Source organism: Aptenodytes patagonicus, chromosome 7, assembly GCF_965638725.1.
Source record: "Aptenodytes patagonicus chromosome 7, bAptPat1.pri.cur, whole genome shotgun sequence".
Classification (NCBI taxonomy): domain Eukaryota; kingdom Metazoa; phylum Chordata; class Aves; order Sphenisciformes; family Spheniscidae; genus Aptenodytes; species Aptenodytes patagonicus.
The window spans coordinates 39,084,134-39,106,077 of NC_134955.1; the positions used below are offsets into that span (position 1 = coordinate 39,084,134).

General features: G+C 33.7%; 1 protein-coding gene across 2 annotated transcripts in view; it reads left to right on the plus strand.

The window, feature by feature from the left end:
- DPH6 (diphthamine biosynthesis 6) overlaps nt 1-21,944 on the plus strand; it is a 219,084-nt gene that overhangs the window by 43,716 nt on the left and 153,424 nt on the right. For both annotated transcript variants that reach the window (XM_076344932.1, XM_076344933.1), the window contains exons 4-6: nt 6,534-6,607; nt 8,765-8,883; nt 21,761-21,822. In XM_076344932.1, coding sequence (XP_076201047.1) covers nt 6,534-6,607; nt 8,765-8,883; nt 21,761-21,822 — 255 coding nt within the window. The remainder of the gene's footprint in view (nt 1-6,533; nt 6,608-8,764; nt 8,884-21,760; nt 21,823-21,944) is intronic.

Consider the following 21,944-nt stretch of genomic DNA (forward strand, 5'->3'; position numbering starts at 1 on the left):
CTGGGATTGATGCTCTGCTAACCACAATCAGCTCTGAATGAAGCAAAATCCTATCTGTTTGCAAAATGTCCAATAACTCTTTCAATACCAAACAGTGACTCCAGTGAAGAACTAGTTTTCAGTTAGTACTCTTTGCATGCTTCAAGTGCTGAGCTGAACACACTGTGCAGCAAGGCTTTATGTAAACTTTGTCCAGTTGAGGAGTTTATGAAGGTTGTTAGACTGTAGTTTTTTTCTGTTCAACCTCATACTCCATCCTTCTTCCTTCCAAATCTTCTTATTTCTTGAATTTGTGCCACTCCAACCTTGATTTGTTGAACCGTGCAGAATAGGGGGATTGAATTTATTCCATTTCATGGTATGTAAGTATATTAACTACTTCTCCCATTTCAAAGCATTTATTAAGTATATTGATGTTTCTCCTTGTGGAAGCTGCTGTCTGGACAGTGATGGAAGTTTATATTTGCTCTTTACCGCCAGAAGAACTAAATGAAAAGTGATGGTGGTGAACAGCTCCCTGTCAAAAGTCTTTAAACATGAATGCTAACCACAACTGAAAAATGACACAATGAACTGCCATTTCAAAAGATGATTAAAACTTACGTATTGTCAAAGGAAGTAAACTAGAATAAGTGCAGAACATTTTCTATATGATTATTTAAATCAGATTTAATGTAGCTTGTAAGCAAGCAGCCAGTGAGTCTTCTGTTCTTTTTTACTAACTTCAAGATATATTGTATATATATGTACATATATACATATATTTATGTGTTTGTGTGTGTGTATATATATGCATTCATACACATGCACATCCACCCTCTAAGTGTGTTATAGGTATGTATAATTGAAAAAAAACCCAACCTCAAAACAAAAGCTATGAGTAACCTACTTGATATTTAAATTTCAAGTTTGGGCCATTGTTCCAACAGTTGTTTAATAGAAGTTCTGTGACCTTAAAGATTATAATGGCTTTTAATTCCTTTACCATAGGATGATTTTGAAAGTTCCTAGGGTTCAGGACTAGAATTTTTAAAATCCCAAACAAATAGGTCTGCGAAGCAGTTCATTTTAGTATAGAAGAAGTACTGTTTTTGTATAAGAACAGGACACTTAAGTCCCTACTTCCAGGTACTTTTCTTTTTAATTTGAGGGAGTTTTCTTACTGAGTATCTTTACTGATGTATATATTTTGTGAGAACTTGAAAAACAGAATGAATTAAAAAAACCCCAACATGTTTATTACTCTGTGAGCTTGTTAAAAAATGTATTGGGCAAGTCAGTTGCCATCTTCATGGATGAATGGGAGATTCTGTGAATCTGTGTATTTGGGAAATCATGAAAGGAAGTCCTCCAGGTGTTCATTTCACTGCATATTTGTTTATTATGAGGATCACACCTTTTTTTGAAGTTTGTGATATAGTTACTGTCGTCTTCTGTCTCTGACACAACTATTTATTTCCCATTCTTAGAGAAAGAAGAGTATATATAATGGAAACTGTCGTGGTAACAGCAGATTTGCAATGCACTATAATATTATGATGATACAGTAAACGTGTTATTTGTTTTGGTGAGGAAAGGGAAGCGTATGTGTTATAAAACAGGTTGCCCAGAGAAGTTGTGGATGCCCCGTCATTGGAAGTGTTCAAGGTCAGGTTGGATGGGGCTTTGAGCAACCTGGTCCAGTGGAAATTATACCTGCCCATGACAGGGGGGGTTGGACTAGGTGATCTTTAAATTCCCTTCCAACTCAAACCATTCTATGTTTCTATGATAAAAGAATATGGAAAATTGTGTATTTATGTAGCCATGGAGATTAATCTAGTTGTGAGACAACAGTTGTACAGCCTTGTGTTTGTTTGTATCAGATACTTCAAAAACATTACTTACTGAACTTAGTTGATGGGATAGTTTGCCTCTGGTAACTTAGAACTGAACAATGAAAGTTGTTACTAAATCGTCTTTAGTGTCTGGTTTTCCAGAATATCTGAGCACTCTTTTTTTTAATAAAGAAACAGATAGAAAAAACTCTGTGATAGAACATTGGATGAGAACTTTCCGCAAGTGTTTGGAAAACATATACTGAATATAATTTCCTAAATATCATTCTCTATCCAGCCACTATGGCTGAACACTTTTAATTTATATATGACTTCTTTTTGACAGAAATAGTCAGGAAAAGCCCTGAATATTTCAAGTGACCCTGTTAGCAAAAAAAAAATGTCTCCATTGTATGTAAGAATTGGTGGCGATAGAATTTTATGCTGGAAAAGTTTGTAAACTTAACTGTTCAAAATTATAGTAAGAATAAAAATTCAGAATGACTTAAAATTGTGTTGTATTTGTTTTCCTTCACAGCATAATGATACTACACACAATAGACAGGTGCATACAAATTAAACAATGCTGTTAAGTGGTGACAATGTTGGGAATCTGTGCTTAATTGGTGAGCTCCAAGCTTTTCCGCTTTTAAAAATTATTGCTGCTGCTAATACTCAATAAAAGCTTAAAAACCTGTGCGTTAAAACAGTATTTTTAAATTGATACTTTTGATGCCAAGTCTTTAAACATAAGTAATTTCAAAGTGTGGTCACCTCTGTTTATTATCTGTGAGACTATAAGATCTCAGAGTTTAGTTCCGTGGTAGTGACTATCGTTTGCCAAAGGGTAAAATTCAGAGCCCTAAGGAAAATAGATAGGAAATCCAGAGCCACTGCAGGCATTATTTGCATTGCTACATTCTGTTTCCAAAAGTTCAGCTATGTCTCAGTCTTTGAATTTGTGGCAGGGAAGAGTCCCTTTTTTAAAAAAATACTTTTAAAATGTAGTTGGGTTTAATTATTTATTATTAACAGAACCCTTTTTTCCTAAAAAAAGTATCTATTAATCAAAGATATTGTACATCTCATTCTTACAAGGACTTTAGAAAAATTACTTAAACATATCCTCTCGACACTTTTGCATGAATAGTACGTCCAATAGATTATTTTCTACCAGTTCTTTCTGAAATACCTCACTATTAGAATCATTACTGCATTTTTATGGCTGATCTTGTGGATGGGCCCGCTGTCAGAAAAGTACTGTAATATTAAAGTTAAGTGATGTGATTTGATTCCTTTGACCCCTGTTTTTCTTCCAGTACATGGTAGTACTAATTGCAGCTGTGATGGCAGTCTGAGAGCTGACATTTGCATGGATCAGAAAAGAGTGCTTATCTTTGCATCGCAATTAAGTGAGCATTTTAAGAAAATTCAGAATTATTTTCTGGATCTTAACAGTTAAGGACTATGCTTTGCAAGAATGTTTATTCTGTATCTTCCAACTATAAAAAAGAGAACTATCAAGTAAACATAGAGATAGATGTCTATAAGATGAAATATGTAATATACACATATAGTTAAATATAGTTAAAATTATTTACTCTGTGACCATAAAACATTTTTTTTACCTGGCAAAGTCCTGTAAATTGGAGCATGCAGAACTTAATAGCAGAGTCTTACTGAAGTCAAAAGGAATGTTCACAGTCTTACCATTAAGCATGTCTTGATGTCAACATATTGTGATGGATTCAGCTGGAAAGGTCAACTGTACTGTTACTGTATGTGTATAAAGGTTTAAAAGATGTAGAGTGTTTGGTGGTTGGTATTCTGTCAGTTAGTGACTTTCTATTGCACGTGGCTCTTCATAAGAACAAATTGATTTGTGTCTTAATGGAGTCTGAAAAAAATAAAGATTGGATTAGAGTCAGCTCTGTTTAGTAGAATGTAACACTAATGTATTCACCTGCTGTTAATTTAATGAAAGCAAAACAATTCTGGTAATCTCAATAAGTAGAAAATCTGAATAATTCTTTGTTTTGCCTTTTTGCCAGATTTTGCTTGTTTTTATTGTGGTCATTGAACCTAGTGTGTTCCATGAAGTAATAAATACTTACTGTTTGAACAGATTTCTAGTGTAGCTGTAATGCCAGTAGTAGCTGCCACATTGGTGGCTAGCTGCAGAAACCCCACATATATCTCGCAGTTCTTGATGTATTAGATGTGGTGTATCGTTTGTATTGTTATGCTACCTTTCATGAAGAAGTAGTAATAAAAAAGCATTTGAGCATTCAGTATCTCTAACACTGGGAGGCTATGGAGGTGATTGTAGTTCTTTGTGGTTTTGGTTTTGGTTTTGTTGTTGTTCCCTGGATCATAGGCTGAATCTGCTTTACTCTTCCCTTGCCATCAGCCCTGACTCCCCAGTCTGCTTTATGATCACCTAAATGCAGACACTTTTCTGCATTTTCTTCTGGTTTTGTCTTCCCCTATTCCTTTCTGTAGTTGAATACTTCCCTCCCTATAAAGGCGTTCAGTTTTATTTCCATATATTGTCCAGGTCTCTGATAGTCTGGATGTACTTCACAGCAGGAGTTGCTTGCAAAAGTGAGAAGCCTCAGCCATTCTGATTCTGTGATTCCATTTCAAATATATTACAGTGTGTTGAGCAGAAAGGGATATAGGCTGCTTCGTTCCTTCACACACAAAGATGTGTGGTGAATTTGAAACACAGACAGTTAATATTTAATGTATTAATTGTTTAGTAATATTGGTTCATGATGTCAGATCCTGTGCATGGGCCACTTCAGGTTTATTACCTTTGAGGATATGTTGCCTGTGATTAATTGTTCACATAAGCAGAAATACAGGTAATGTTTCTGGACATGTTGGATGATGTCTGAACATTGTGATGGAGCACATTTTGAAGGAATTGTTAGTGTTACTCTTTTCACATGAAAATACAAACAAACAATACTTAGCTGTCATGTTTTCCAAGACTGTTACGTGACTTAACTTCATAATCTTTCTAAAAAGAACTTTGAAGAATGCAACTTAAGTGCAATTGTAGCAGTACAGGTAAACTGCATATCAAAATTGCATGAAACTAAGGTGTATGGGGAAGACATTTCAGATGTACTTGAAGATCCAAGAAGGCTTCTTGAATCATTTTATCAATTTTTTTTAAAGAAAACTCTACTTACATAACTGTGTTAACTTTTTAAGAAAGGTAATTCTCGATGGGTGAGTTGAGTAAATTGAAATGTCTGTGACTTTACTCTGAAAAGAGCTTTGAAACACTGTTGCACAGAAAGCTCAAAGAGAAGCAGAAGTAATATCGGCTGGATAATAGTAATAGTAATGATAATACCGGCAGTGGATGATGAACAAGTGACAGATAAGATAAAATTAATTTTTATCAGTACTATTACATCTGGATATGTGAGAAGCATCAACCTGAATCCTGTATGATTTGGCATTAAGTTTCATATTAAATGATATATCCATTAATGACAAGTAGAAGTACATAAATTGAACAGTGATATAATTTTCAGATTACTATAGCTAGGAATTTTGATAAATACAGTGACGCTTAAATCAAAAGTATAGATGGGTATGAATAACAGGAATTTGGTTGGGCAAATATGAGGTGAGAATTAATGTAAGGAAGAATAAGATAATAGATTGAGGAAAGAATATCCCAGACAGACATAAACCAGGAAGTTTTCCCCTACAATATAATTATGAATAAAACACCTTCCACATCATTTTATTGATAAGAAACTGAAAGTGAATTTTAAATTCGGTACAGTGGCAAGCAAAGACTGTTTTGATTTTGAAATTCATATCTAGGTATATAGTTGAAAATTACATGGTAAAATCTTGCTGCAAACTTCACAGGATTGCTGTCTAGCTGAGCAGGTCCAGAAAGTAAGTCGGGCTGTGTAGTTATGATCAATCTTGGTTAAAAGATGAAAACAACTTTAACTAAAGTCTAGCTGGAGCAAATTTTAGGAAACAAAAGTAAATTCTGCATGTTGATTGGGACTCAAGCAACTTAAAAATACAAGAGCTCATGAAATATTATAAGTATGTGCATTTTCAAATGTTACATTCTCAGTGTGTTTACAAGAAAAAATAAAGTACTGTTGGCTTAGGTAATTGAAATGAAACAGAGAAAATGTTTTTGAAAACCTTTTTTTATAGCAGATTTTTTAAAAGGTGATATTGAGTAAGTTGCCTGCGAGTTTTCTTGTTCTGGTGTTAGGATAAAAAGAGTAATTTCACACCCTCTTGTGCTGCATATTGTGACAAATGCTAACAGTTTAATTAATCATCATGATTGTATGTTGCTGGTATTTATTTGTAGGGGGGATAGCTAACACCTCAGTTATAGTGAAGAGCTGGAAGTAATTTTCAGGATGTCAGGAAAACTTTAGGATAAGCTGTTAAATCTGGTACTTTTCAGTTACCCTGGTTATTTCTTCCGTAGAACGGTACTTGAGTCGAGTAGATTAATGTGTTAGAGTAATAACCACGTAGTAGGTCAGCTGTGCTGCTCTCTTCAATGCAAGGTCTGCATTCCAGCCCATTCAGTTCCATCTACTGGGCACAAGGAAAAAGATTTATTCTTCATTGATTCTGCTAGTAGAGGTACTGAATTTCTATTGCTTAGGCCAGCATATACTGCTATCATTAATATTCCATGTCTTTTTTCAGGACAAAGAAGGAGTGGAGGGTGTATCTGTGGGAGCCATTCTTTCTGACTACCAGAGAGTTCGAGTTGAAGATGTGTAAGAAAATATTAGTCTTTATTAATATACACATTCTGGAAAGTCCTTTACTTGTTTGTTTTCTAACTCAAATTCTGGAGCAGAGACAGTTGCTTTATTTCTCATGCTCTATGATACGCAGTTCATTCAATTTGTTAATATAAGCATCTTTTTTTTTTTTCTTTTTTCTTTTTTTTTTCCTGGAACCATGTGTTCATTAGTAAAAATCCCATAGAGACTACTGGATTTTTGGATTGCTCTTCAGGTCTTTCAAGGATCTGTTGAAAATACTCAGAGTTTTGATATGAAAATAGCTAAGTAGGTTCAGATCTTTGATTTCAACAGAAAGCTCACTCAATTCCAGTGACTACGGTGTTGTGGTGAAATATCTTTATTTTTCAACAGAGTTTTAATATAGAGGAACATCCTGTGAGTTGTTTTCAGGAATTAAATGCGAGAGAATCCTTATGTGCATATCTTCCCTTACTTCCTTAAAATCTAAAATCTGTTATCATTAATCAGGAGCTTTCATTTGTGATTTCTACTGTGCACACTCTTTAAGTCTAGATAGATTGTGATACTTTTAAGAGTCTTAATTAAAAAAAGGATTATGTAATGGGAACTTGTGTGTGTGATATAGGCCAAGATTTGATTTGGGTCTGGAAAAAAAACTTTCACTATGTATGTCTGATGAAATGCATAACCACCTTGTGTTAAAAATTAATTATAATATCACGAGTTCATTAGTTATTTGTTGATGATAAAAGCAAATATCTGGAATCCTTTGTGAACTGTAAGAATGGTGAAGTTAATGCTGTGCCAACTTGACTCACATCAGCAAGTTACGCAACACAGGTGTTTTCCTTACACTTTACATAGGTAAATTGCAGTCAGAAATAGATCCTTTCTTTTTCTTTTTCCTTACACTTAAAACATTTTAATGACTCCCTGATCATGTTACTAGATATTTTAGAAAAGATTGCTTTTGTTGATTGTGGGTTTCAGATCTTTTACTGCAACAAAAAGATTGACAGGACATCACAATATTTCAAACTGACCTGATTAATTCCAAGGTTGCTCAGTGGTAAAAAAATTTTTACATTGATCTGTAGATTTACCCCTTGCAATAAAGTTGTTTCACATAAACCATCCCGGTTACTTGGATTCAGCTAATTTGTTAGCTAAAGTTACCTAAATGAACTACTTCACATCAGAGTTGCTAAATATTTCTGTTAATTTCACAACTTCGTGCTCTGTTAAAATATATGAAAGTAATAACAAAGCCAATCAGATTATATGGGTGCTAACTATGGATTTACATGTCAACATTAAACATCCATTTAACTATAAAGTCTTGACACTAATATTAGTGGTTCTAGCTAACATACGGGAGAAAGCCATATTAGATAAACAATGATAATTGACAAATAAATGTAATTTTTGAGTGCTCTGAGCTAGTCCCATAGTTAAATGTTTTTAAGTTTTTCAGGAACTAGGAATTACACATTTTATCACCAACTGGTGGTACTTGGCAATTTGCAGAAGGGTTACCTATTGATAGTGCAAATTAGTGTTTCTCTAATTTGATAAACAATCAAATGTGTATCAAATGCTGTCTAAATATGATACGTATCAAAACAAATAATTAAATTTACATTAACAAGTTGTTACTTTGTATCACAAGCTGTGTACATTGTCCTGAATGATTCTTTTCCTTGGGTGTTGATCCAAATCACAGGTTTGTTGAGTGTAATAAATTCAGCATATTGTACTAGTGATGTGTGGCGCATTTATCACAGAGCCGTAACTCTTGCCTTAGCTGTGTTCATAAAAAGTGATCACTTCCTAAGGTATTAGTTGGTTTGCATCCCTAAAGGTTTAAGAATGCGTTTTCTCATGGTTTTACTTACGTTCCTATGCAAATCTGTTTACATCAGTGAGTTACATCTTACTTACGTAGATGAATTATAGTCAGAACAAGTTTATTCCATTTTTTTAATATTAGACTTAAAGTATATACTGAAATCTAGGAATAGTAAAGTATTGTAATTGAAACTGTAGAAGAAAAAGTATTTAAAGGCAGGAAATGAGAGAAATAAATTTTCTTTAATTTTACATGAATCATGCTGTGTAAAAGCATAATGCTTGGCTTAATCCAATTTTTTGTTTGTTTTTAAGATGCAGAAGGCTTAATCTTCAGCCGTTAGCTTACCTTTGGCATCGGAACCAGGAAATACTGCTTAAAGAAATGATATCATCTAACATTCAAGCCATAATCATAAAAGTGGCAGCTTTTGGTACGTATTCCGATTCTGAGCAATATTGTCTACTGAAACTTCCCGTGGACAAATCCACAACATAACAGAGGAAAACAGAAATTTTGTTCTATATTTTAGGATAAGAAATGTTAATGTGAAGAAAATATAAAAAAATTACATGGCTGAATAACAGTCATGATGTCTGAATAATTAATTTACCTGTATGCAATTCATTCGTAGAGGAGACATGGAAAAGCTGGAAAGTAATTCTTCCTAGCATAGTCATTAAATTCCTTTTGTAATTTTTTTGTTCTAGTTTGGTTTTGATTTTCAGTAAAGATGCATGCCTAATTCAGTGGTTCACAGTATTGTCATTTATAGATGATGCAGACTGCTGGCTAGACAATATTATAAAGCAACCATGAAAGTTTAATAGAAATACAACAAATTAACATCAAACAAAATGTAATTGTATGAGGCCAAAACATTTTGTGTAACAACAGTCTTTGATTTGGTAAAGCATATAGCAAACAGAAATAGTTTGTCATTGCCTTCAATAAAATGGTATTTACAATGTAGTTGTTTAGTATACCAGAAAATCAACATGTCTTTTCATTGTCAGATATGTAAAATGACGTTTGTATAATGAAGCAAATCAATATGAAAGGTAACCTCTTTGTTTATTGTTTGAATGTAAAGATAAGGTCAAATGAAGTTTTATAGAAAAGCTTATTGAATGATGTCCCTAAGAAGCACATGAGACACATGTTAATTGTACAATATATTCATTTCAGGCCTCTATGCAGTTTTTCACTTAAGAGTATCAAATGAGGTCTTAAGCATAAAGTCTGGCCAAAGGACCTTTTCTTTTTGGTTTGACTGTAGATTTGCGGTCTGTTGTACCAAAGAATGACTACTATAATACAAGGGTGTCAGTGGCGTCGGTGGTTAAAGATGTATGTTTAAAAAATAGTGTTGTATAATCTTGCATTAGAAGTCCGATGGCTGGTTTATCTGGGCAACTTTCACATCAAATTCCTAATGTCTGTCTTTAAAGAATGCTTTATAACAAAGTAATTTCTCCTTAAATATTAACCAAGAATTGAATTATAATCCCTTTAGACTGGATTAATTCCATGACTTTTTTTTTTAAATTAATTCTTTACTTTTTTATTTATTTGTTCCTCTTTAGCTGGTATAGTTTCTAACTAGTTTTTACATTATTACTATGACGGTCTTGCTGTATTGTTCTCTAGGATCTGCTAGGGCTGCTAGTGGGATTAGAATGATTAGAAATACCATGTTCCCTCATTCACTTGTAGGTAACAAGCAATGTAATTTAATAGCGTTTTCCTGAATTCTGGAAGGCCAGTTACAAATACATAGGAGTTGGATACTGTGTTTTCTACTATAAAACACTTATTTTTTAAATTGGAAAAAAAAATCTTTATTAAAGGAATAGTTTTCAGGCCATATAAAGTACATTTTTATATTTATGTTATTTTTCCATAAAATAGAATGCTTTCATTGCTTATGCTGACATGAAGAAAAAATAAGTCCTCAAAGAATATGTAACATGCTTTTTCACATCAGAATTATTTTTTAAAGAAAATATATGATTTAAATAATAGATAAAATTATTTCACAAGTAGAAATCATTGATGACCTGTCTTATGCCTGAAGCAAGATAAGCTTGTCTTTTGTATTCTACAGTCTTAAAAAATCTTAAAATGCACTAGTTAGTGCACAAAGAGTGCTTTGTGGGCTATTCATTGAAGGAGCGAATACCATAAATACTTGTAGATAGCAATTAGATAGAAAATCACTCTTGAGGGTTTTTTTTTTTCTTTTTATTTTTTTGGCTACAGGTAAAAGAAAGATCTTATCAGAGTCAATTTCTCACCTGCCTCAGGCAGACGTAATTAGATGTAAGCAAATTTAATGGAGCTTGTGTGCTCTGGGGCCATTCTGTAATGCTTTAATAATTGCATGCCTTATTAAAGTGGATTTAAGGTATGAAGGCTGTTTAACATATCAAGTGGCAAAGAAGATAAGATACAGTTTAACTTTTTGCCTCTTAGATTAATAATCAAAGCTAAACTGCAATGAAAATATTTAAAATAACAGATTTAAGAGGCTGAAGGGTAATGCATTAGATGGTACATTGTACAGATGTTAATGCAAGAAGCAAATCTGTAACCTGAGCTTGACATTCATCAGCACTGGCATACTTGTACACCCGCCTTATCCTGTTTTCCATTAACTCAGTGCCAGTATTGGCAAGGTAAAAGCCTGTCGTTTTATGTAGAAAACACATAATTATGCAAGTAAATGAGCATTAGTTTAGTACATTTCCCTAAATCCACCATTACAAATTAATACCATAAACTTTGCCAGTGGCAAGAGTTTTCTCTCTGAGAGTAGTGTGCTTTTCCAGATGCGATACCAATTGCTCTCACTTACATGCAAAAGAAGTATTGTTAGCAAGCCTTCTTCACGTGCCTTCTGCTGATCTATAAGTAGATCAGCTTGCTTTCTTTTAGAGTGTATTTCAGAGGCTTTAATGATGAGAGAAAAACATTCCATGATCTAGCAGCAAACCTGAGCTATAAAAAAAAAAAAAGCTGCTTATGCATATTTATCTTCAGTGCCATTTGCTTGCTGCTAAGGATGCCTGTATGATGCATGATACTTTTAGATTTGAAATATACCCCTCTTCAGTGGAAATCCCAGAAAGTCAGAATGAGGTTACTCAGTAACAGCTAAAATAGAAGCAGTTATTGATTGTTTTTAACATGTGTGTGCCTGAAATTCCAGTAATATCCATTGCTCATGCGAGACAGTGTAATATAGCACTGTGTAATATAACACAATAATAAGATATTATTTTATATCCTTGCTCTCTGGACACATTTTAGGGATTAAAATACTAATTAACTTGCAGAGTATGCATATAACAGATTCAACTTTTAATCTTGGTAACTTCATGTACTGGTCTTACCTGTGCCACGTTCTAAAGCAAATTGCTTCCACTGCAGCACAAGGTGTAATACTCAGGTGGAAGTGAGAGAAGGAGGAAGGTTACATTTGGAAAGAATCTTGGGGTTCCTCACAGTATGGTCTTCAGTAAAAATTGAGCATCGAGTTTTATTAGTTTTACATTACTTATGTAGTTAACTATACCTAAATCTTGTTAAGAATTAACACGAAAACTTAAGCGCCACTATACATTTTAAAATATGACAAACTTCAGTTCTCATATATATGATAATATAGTTGAAATTGGTTTTATGTCATGCAGTTAAAGCAGTTTGTCCTCAGTGATTCTAGTTTTTCTTGAAGTTTTAAGAGTAACGTTCACCTTCAATAAGTTTTATAAGTGCACATTGTTAGCTTGAGAAAGTGGGGGGAAAAAATTACTTCTTCAATGTTTCAGTCAAAATCAGAATATAAGCTCAAATTTCTATCTTTTATGGGATTAATATGCATTATTTACTTTATACATTGCAGCTTCTTCCCAGTCTGCTTATAGTAAATTAATGATTTATTATTGAATTAAATACCTGAAAAAACATTGTAATTATGAGATCAGATAATAGAAATACCAAGTTGAAAAAGAAAAACTCTGTCATGGTTAAATTATGTTTCTAACTTCTAGCTGTTCTTTGGGCCACAGGAGAGAAATGATACCATAACGCTGTTCAACTGTTGGACAATAATAAAAGCTGAAACTTTGTATCAGGACTGATTAGCTTGTGGTCCTCAGCCTATGTTTGAAGTGGGGCTCTTACGCCATGGCTGCATCCTTTATCTTGTAGGTCTGGCTGCTATGAGTGCTTCTAGGCAATCTGCACGCTCAGCCATGGGTAGAGTTGAATTCACAGGGACTGTGGAAGCCTAAATTTTGAGATGGTGTGGGCCCTAGTTGCTTACCCAGGCTATTTCCCTCCAACAGTGGAGTAATGAGTCCTTAGGGAGCCATTGCCATCTCCTGCCTGTCAGCAAATCCTAAAGTTCCTTCTCTAAAATGAGCTGTCTGAAGTACGTATATTTAACTTGAGTCTCCTTTGCTGTGAGAAGATCTTGACGCTTGCCTCACAAGGTCAAGAAGATTGGTATACTCCTGCCGTGCATAGAATCCTCTGAAAAACTGATAGTTTAGGGATGCGTGTGTTTTTGTATATGAGCTTTTAGTTTAGAGAGAGAGAATGTTACTTCTCAGTATAATGAAATCAGTACCTGGAGCTTTTGTTTATTATTTAAACCTGAGCACCTAGGTGTCTGCATTATTGTTTATTATTTGCATGCCACTAGTGTACAGAAATGAAATCCTGACTGACTGAAATTGATAGCCAGACTCCTATTAATTTTAATGGAGGTAAGATTTACGTATAAAGTAGTACATTAAAAAAGAACTAGCACCACACAGTTCCTGGTTAAGCTCCCGAGGGTGTAGTTTAGTGTTACAGATAAACTGATCTAATAGCGAGTTGCTGCCAAAAGGTTGATCTTTCCTTCCTTCTTCTAACTGACTCTTCCAAACCACAAGTCTCTACTTGCTTCTGCCCCTGTAAAAGCTCCAGTGATTGTGTGTCTGCGGCTGGGTGATCCAGCAGAGAAGTACTGCTTTTTTGTGTGTGCCGGGAACTTGCTGTGTAGATGCCACGGCCGCATGGTGGACAAAACTCTCAGTAGAAAGCTTACCACTGAATTGGGTTGGCTGTAATGTTAGATCATATCCTGAAGTAAAATTGGTGGTTGTGTGAGTTTTGTCTGAGCACATCATCTGTTCAATGGAAAGCAACAGTGTTCTTTGAAAATGTGTCTCGAGTTTTTAGTACTGAGCAATTTTAAAATCATTATTGAGGAAAATGAAGGAACTTGTTATATCATCATCACAGGGGAACATACTTTCTTCCGCTAAATATTTTCAAAAAATTCTCAGACAATTCACAAACATAACAGAAGGAAGTGAGGAACGTTTTGTTAAGAAATCGATACAAGATCCCAGTTGTTTTCTTCCATATTGTATTGTAAGGATTTGTTTACTTACTTAGTACTAAATAAACTAAACATTGGCATTATTCTTAGCTAGTTCAGCTTATTTAGAGGTGATTGTTCCATTGCTTTTTCCTTGGGCAGTTGCCAGACACTGGAGCTGTAATGGAATCTATGACAGTCTTCGCAACCTTTGCTCTTGATAACGTTTGGTTTTATTAATATGAAAATGACTTCTTCTGTTTACCATAATTTGAAGTGGAACATAAAATGACCAATAATATTTTTCCAAGTAGTGTCAAATTTTGATGATTGTCTATTATGTTAGGAATAATGTATTCTAAAAAGTAGCCATGAAGTTTTATTAGAAAAATTATCCCTGAACAATGTTAAAGTATTATCTTGTATACACATATAATAGCTTTTAATTAATTTTTATTGTAATTTTTTTCAGTTTATAAATTTGGTAAATTTACGCCTATCACGTACTTTAGGAAAGATATTCTTACTAGTCTTTTCCCCCTTCTAATCCTTGTTTCCTAGCTAGCGCATGTTATTGTCACTGAATTTTCAAACAAAGCTTCCAAAGCTTAGTTGGTCCTTAAGAGTTTAAGTGTGTTTGACACTTTTGCCTTAAGCTTGTTCCCTAATACATTTGTCTACTACCTCATTTATCTACATCATTCCTGTTATTTACGATAAAAGAAAAGGTACCACACCTGTTTGTTCACCAGACATTGTATGAAAAGACTTGGAAACAGTTATGAAACCACAGGAGCCATTTTAGCTCAGACCCTTTTTTTTTCTTTGAGGGAAAAGAATCACATGGGAAAAGATCAACATGGAAAAATGGGAATTGTATGCAAGACTAGAAATTAATCAAAATTAGCTTGGGATTTAAGAAGAGTATGATGCAAAAGAGATGAGTAAGAGAAAAGAGAACTAAGAATGGACTTTAAGTGAAGTTTTGATTCAGAGTGTAGCTGAAAGGTTAGAAAAATAAGATAAGAAAACAATCTGCATTTGGAATGTTATTTGCCTTGATGTTTGTTTATGAATGACATACTTTTTTAGCAGTGTAAGATGAGGTTTTGGGAAGAGCTTTTAGTGCATGGGTATAAAGAAGTGTTTGAAAATAAAGCATGTTACAGAAAAGGAAGAAATGAAATTTTGTAACAGTTTGTGTAAGTGGATCTAGAAACAGGTTAGAGAGAAATATGATTCCCTCTTTGCTATCTCTTGAGCCTATAGGTTGGAGATTGGGAAGGATGTCGGTATTTTCAGTAGTAACATGACAGGAGTTAGAAGGAAGTGTGGGAAAGTGAATGTGCCCGAAAACAGAAAAGTAATTGAAAGTTGACATTATTGAGTGCAGTGCTTCTTAAGGAGATGTCAGAGACAGACAAAATTGGAGAGAGGTTGCTTAAGAGTGGAAAGATTGCTTTGCAGTTTGGGGAGATCAGATAATCTAAAGAAAAAGTGAAATGGAAGCAGCGGGTAAGAATGGACTATTAGGCATTTAAAGTGAAAGAGAAAAGGAAGTAAGGCTTCTAGTAAAGGAGACAGAAGAATAGTTAAGAGAACTTTGAGCTGAAAAATAGTGGAAGAAAAAGAGCTTAGTAAGAGATGTCAAAAGCAGAAATAATCTTAACAGAATGAAAATCAAGATGGAGAAGTTGTGTCTTGTTAATACTAGAATATTACTTGCTGCTCTTTAATGCTTGGTAAGATTTAAGTTCTGGATGCACATTCACTGCGCAGACTTCTGTGCTGAAACAGAGCTTAAACTCAAACCTTTAAAGGTGTATCTGTGTAGTTAGAACCATAGATGCTTGCTTTCCAGGTCTCTCTGAGTTAAAGTTTTAAGAGACTTCTTGTCCTAATCTGATCCCTTATTTCTGCTCTGGCCTTTACCCTTTTGCAGGTGATCTATTGATTTCCCCTGTCAGAAGTCTCTGTTGATCCATTTGGGGACTGTGACTTTTGAAAGGTTTATAACTTGTCTGCATGGGGATGGATTTAATGAAAGCGACACAAATTTTACCACTTGCACCATGCCTTTTTCTCAGCCACTGAGTCAAATTTCAATCCGTTTCTTCAAAGCTTAATAGCACTAGAACTGTTCAAAGCATGGAAATACCAGAATTCTTTAACAGGGACAAAACAGCACATCCTTTTTTGTCCGAACTATGGTGCTGGAATGGTTGAACTCTTTGAATTAAATAGATTAATAAACAAATAATGCTCTAAAGTAATTCTACTCAAAACATTTCACTATGCCGAAGTTAAAACCACTGAAAATAGATTTGTATTGGGAAAGTCATACATATGTGGCTGTATGAACCCAACGTGTAATAACTTTTGTTTTAAATCTCTGAAGTCCATTGAAAGTCCTGAGAGGAAGTTGCCTGGGGCAGTATTTTCAATGAGCTGAACCATTTGCTGTATAGAATCTTGGATTTGATTAAAAGCAGTTTAATGCTGTTATTAAACAATTCTTCTACAATCTCTTTTTAAACTATGAACGTTTTAGAGTTTTAAAAGGATCTGCTTGAAAATATTGCCTTGTTATTTGATGAAACAGTACAAAATTTCTTCAAAGACTTATTGAGGTTTCTGTTCCTGAAATGGCAGAGCTAAGTTGCTTTGAATCCTAGATGTAACTAGAACACAAATAACTTTGATGTTAATTAAAAAAAAAAACCACGAGATTACAGATAAAATTAACATTGCTGGTATGAAGAGTTTTAGAGCCAGAGCCTTTTACCTCTTAGAATTCTAAAATTTGATGACATCAGACTAACCTAGTTTAGAAAATATTTGATGAACTTCCGAGAAAGAAGATAAACTGTGATCGTAAATAAACTGCACTGGAAACATATGCTAGAACCACTTTGAGATTAACGTCTTACAACTTAGCTTGAAAAGAGTTACTGTATCTTCAGATTCCATCCCTGTACTGTTCCCACACTGGATAAATTACCCCATACAAAAATGAAAAGGAAAAAAGAAAAAGAAGTAGGCACATAATCAAGTTGCATTAATTTTGCTGTTTTATACAATAAATTAGAAGTATATTCACCTCAAATCTTTTAGAGGTGGATTAATATCCAGTATTTATTGCACTTTCCTTTCCTTCATTTTTATACGAAAATTAAGCAGCTTTTACAATTTTTTTTTGATGTTTTGGAAAAGGAAATTCAAGGAATCTGTCCAGTTCACCATTGTTATACAGCCTTTCATGTGTGAAAGTTACAAGGAAGTTAAGAATCAACTATGAACCTGTCAAGTTATGCTACCAGACAAAAAGTTCATTTCCCAACTCTGCGTAGAAATGAAAGCTAAATATGACACCAGGAATAATTTACCTCAAGGCAATTTAAGGTATAGATTTACAGTGCATTAATATCTCTGTGGCAGGTGCACTCCTACATCATGAAGGGTATCTGACATTCCTGCACTCCTGCACAGTAAACCTGCTTTACCAACTAATACTGTTGTGTATGGGCTTTTCCTGTGCTATTAGAAACATACTGTTTGGTTCTGTATTGTTTAAAGAATAGTGCTTGATCCTGCTTCATGAAACTCAGTGATTTTGTATTGTTGACTTAGAAAGAAAAAGAAAAAAAAGACACATTTGAAGTAGTGGATTTTACTTCAAAAATAGTCCTATTTTCTCTGTTCCAATTCTAAGATGGATGATTGCATCTATCCTTTATACTCTTTTGCTTTCTCTCTGTGTTTCTATACCTTAAAGGTCCCATCACCTCCTTGTTAACCCTGTTTTCTTCCTGAAAAAGAAATTGAAAAGAGAGAGGAGACTAGTTTTGGTTCCTGAAAACTTAAGTCTTTCATTGCCTCTTTTTTTATTTAAAGTTCTAAATAATTCTGCTTTTGGTGAGCAGCTGATTAGTATCTTTCCAGAAACCTTATTGTGCATTATACTGCCCTCCATCATCAGAAGTTAAGTCTCGGCAGTTACTAATCTCAACAATACTTCTCAAGAAGTCAGGAAAAAGAAGGGAACTTTAAGTCGCTGTAACTTTAAACCAAGTTCCAAGTTTTTCTCCAAAAGTCTATGCTAATTCTATGTATATGAAATTTCAAGAAGATTGATAATAGATAGCGATTTTGGATATTTGTTTTTAACCTTATTTTATGGAAGAAGTTAGAGAGGAAAAAGATGTACTTTTTGAATGGTAAAGCTGGTTAGTCAGGAAAGGACAGAGGTTTTTCCCTATATTATCAAGAGATAATGGTTAACTCATACTTTATTGATATGTGTGTGTTGTAGTGATTCTTTCATGATGTATTGATGTATTATGGGTTAGAGTTTGGTTCAGTGTAGCTTTCAGAAGAACTTTATGTACTACCATTTCTTAAAACCAATAATTATGATTTATTTTTGTTTATTCAGCATTTTACTAAGAGGTGAAAATAGAATTGTTTTATATTAAAAGACTTTCTTAAAAATCAAGACTATTTTAAAATTCTAAACATGTATAAAACATGTTATTGTTAGTAAGATGAGGCTTTAGAATGTGGATTTTATTAGCTGAATGTAATGCCATGAAAATGGAACTTGATTTTTCTAATGGTCTTGATAAATGTAAGTAATATTAGGTAGTTACCCCTCAGGTGAGGGCTTTATGCTACACTAATACATGTGTACAAAGTGAACCATTTAAAATACAGTTCTTTTGCGTAACTTAACACTAGTGAAATGCCTTTTAGTAATGTTCTTTGGTACATTTTTTTCACTACAGAACAAAGCCCTGAATTTCTGCCCCAGTCTTTTGACATTGCTACAGTTCTCTACAGCACTTGTCTTCTGGCTGTGCATAAGAGGGCTCTGCAACCATTGTTGATGTCTGCAGGAAGGAGTTCTGCTCCTGTCAGTGGATTTACCAGGAATTACAGATGGAGTAGAAGTTATTTTGAAGTGATTATACCACTTGTGCTATCACATACTGATTTTACAGTAAAACTAGGCCACAAAACTGGAGATGAGAGCACAATTTGTTTTACTGAGCACTGTTAAAAACAGCATTATCAAATTTTTCGAGATGTTTCTGCCATCATGTACTGGTCTATCTCAAAGAAATAAAGCCCCACTTGCTCTCATGACAGCACATAATAAATTGACGGATGTAGTTCAGTTGGGGAGTTAAAAATGCATTGAAAATAATGGGGCATAACATTCTAGGGTTAACATTTATTCATAGATGATGCAATTAAATAAAACAGGCATTAACTTCAAGGTCAGTCAGTAAAGTAATAAAAGTGAATATTTTAATTGAATTGTAATTGCTTCCCATTGATACATGCAAGTTAAGTAAAATAGATGTCAGTGCTGCAAATTATAGTTCCCTTCCTAATTAATTTCTTAATTCTACATACAGTCATCCAGGCCCTGGACCTTGTTGTTGGTTTATCCACCCATCCAGCTTTCTTCACATCTAGTTTCATGGAGGAAAAGTCTGGAGGATGTGGTTAAATGGAATGCACTAAGAATTTACAATACATTGTTTTTCTTTTTAGTCTAAGTCATTTTAAGAATCTGAATCAATCTACTCCTTTGTTTAAAGAAAAACATACCAAATAGAAGTATAGATTTATATTAACTGTTCTGTAAGTATGGTTATAGACACTTGATTATACTGATAGTAGCAGTAGACATACAGCTTCATCTATACATGCGCACCGTTAGAGATTTGAGATGTAGATTACTGGTTCTGCAAATTACAGGTTACATTGGTTCTTGATGCCTTTAGCAGACGGTCTGTATTCACTCACAATACAAATGTATTGGAAACTGAAGGAAATAATATTTTTCAAAAGAAAGACAAACTATCCAAAAATAGAATTCTACTGAGAAGCAGAAAGGGTACATTTCACTTTCACAGATTTTCATGTAGGTGTGGGATATTACTGAAGAGTTTACCTGTAGTGTATATGTAGGCAATTTATTTGTGTTTTGTATACTGTTTGTAGGAAAGTTTCTTTTAAATTGTTGTTTTGTGTTCATTAGGGGGCAGAACAGTAGGTATATCCTTCTTAATATCAAAGAGAAGTTGTGAAAGAAATAATATGTTAGTGTGTCTGGTTCTGACAACTTTTTCCCTTCTCACATGTTTGTAATGTATCCCTTGGTTTAAATTTAAGGGAAACCAATTTGTTTTTATCAAGGAGGGGGGTTGCTTTCCTTAGAAAAGTAGTTATGTTAATGAAGAATGTTAATGTAAATGTGTGAAATGAGTACTGTAATATGGTACTCATTATTATTTGTTTATTTTAAGAGAAAATGCTTGTTTAGCCTAATACCTATCCCATTAAAATCAAGGACATAATACTAAGCTGGTGTAAGCTAGAAGACATCACCAGAATCATTGAAATAAAATTAAGATATTTCAAAATTATTTCCACAAGCATAAATTATCATTGTCTTATATCTAGCAACACACATTTTTAGTCTGTTAATAAAGAGCAATAAATCAATACCAAAAAAGAATAGAGGGGGGGGAAAAAACCTCAGTCCTCTTTCACTTTAATTATTAAGCAGTTTTTAAAGTGTTCCCCTAGATAGGGAATTTTTAATGTGCTTTAATGAAATATTTAAAAACTTTATTAATGCTTTGAGATCTCATTCACTCTAACTTGTTTTAGTTTCACAGGAATTTAAATATACCAAGACCATCATTGTAAAAATTAAAAGGCATATCAGCTATTTGAACTCAGCAATGACTTTATATAATAGTATACCATACATTTCTATAACAGCTTTCATCATCAATGATCTAAAGTGCTTTGCAAGGTACATACTTCAGAAATTGCTTCTAAATGGAGTCATTCTGGTGGCAGCTCTTTAATGATACCCATTATTGTATAAAGCAGTAGAGTAGGAAAAAATAGACAAGTATTATGACCAGTACAATAAAACCCCAAACCACAATAATTAAGAGTAGTAAAAAATGTGATCGCTTAAAATTTTCCATTGTTCCTTCACTTTCAGAAGTCATCATTTTGTTTTTTCTTATTTACTTTGTATGTTAAGACCTTTTGACCACTTAGTCTGAAATCCAGCTAGGATATTTATTTGATTGAAGAAGATGCCAGCTCTTGAAACAGTTGTTCCTGGATGTTTTTTATCCCAGTACTGATTTCTGCCAATTATTTGATTTATTCCTGAGAAGTGACCATTTAACAGCCATGAGTTGGCAAAACTCGTAAAGTCAAAAAGCTGAAACAGGAACACAGAGGGGCACGTTAAAGCAATTATCAAATGTTAATAGGACTTACTTTTTACCAAGAAAAATAAATCAAAATGTAGACATCATATAGAATATTTTGTGATGGATCAAAAGTTACAACATTCAAGACATTCTGTAAGTCTGAATTTTCATTATATCTCCATCCTTTTTAATTCTTACCTTTTTTCTGTGGGTCACGCACACACAGAATGTGATTTAGCAAAAAGGTTTTTATTATGGAAAACAGTCTATGTCCCTTCCAGTAATTTGCAGGAACTATAAAAAAATTAACTTGTATTTTAATTTAATAGGTATCTACAAAGGTAACTTCTGACTCAGAGGTAATTTCTGTGTAGTATTTTTATTACCGTGGACCTGCATGTTTACTTCACTGGTTAGTGAAGTGTCTAAGAAAGGAAAACAACAGCTTTTCCGGTTGACACACAGTGAAAAGGTAATTGGCCTTATTTTTCCACAAACATGGAAACCAGTTGCCCAGAGGGGATAAGAGAAAATTCTGACTGAGTTTTCTTTAGGATAGAAATTATTTTAGATACAGTGAGACTAGTTTCTAATGGAGACATGCTATATTTAAAAAAAAAAAAAAAAGCCTTTCATGATGTCATAACAGTACTTTATAAAAAATATTTTTACACTTTTTTTTTCAGGTTTAGATCCAGATAAGCATCTAGGAAAAACTCTGGATCAAATGGCCCCTTATCTTCTGGAGGTGGGTATTACTTAAAGGATACTCACACAGGTAAAGTTGCAATTAAAAAGTAACATAGGCAGAAATTCAGTAAAATTAACTTAATCAAAAATTACTTAGTTACTTTCAGAAATTAGGTGCTA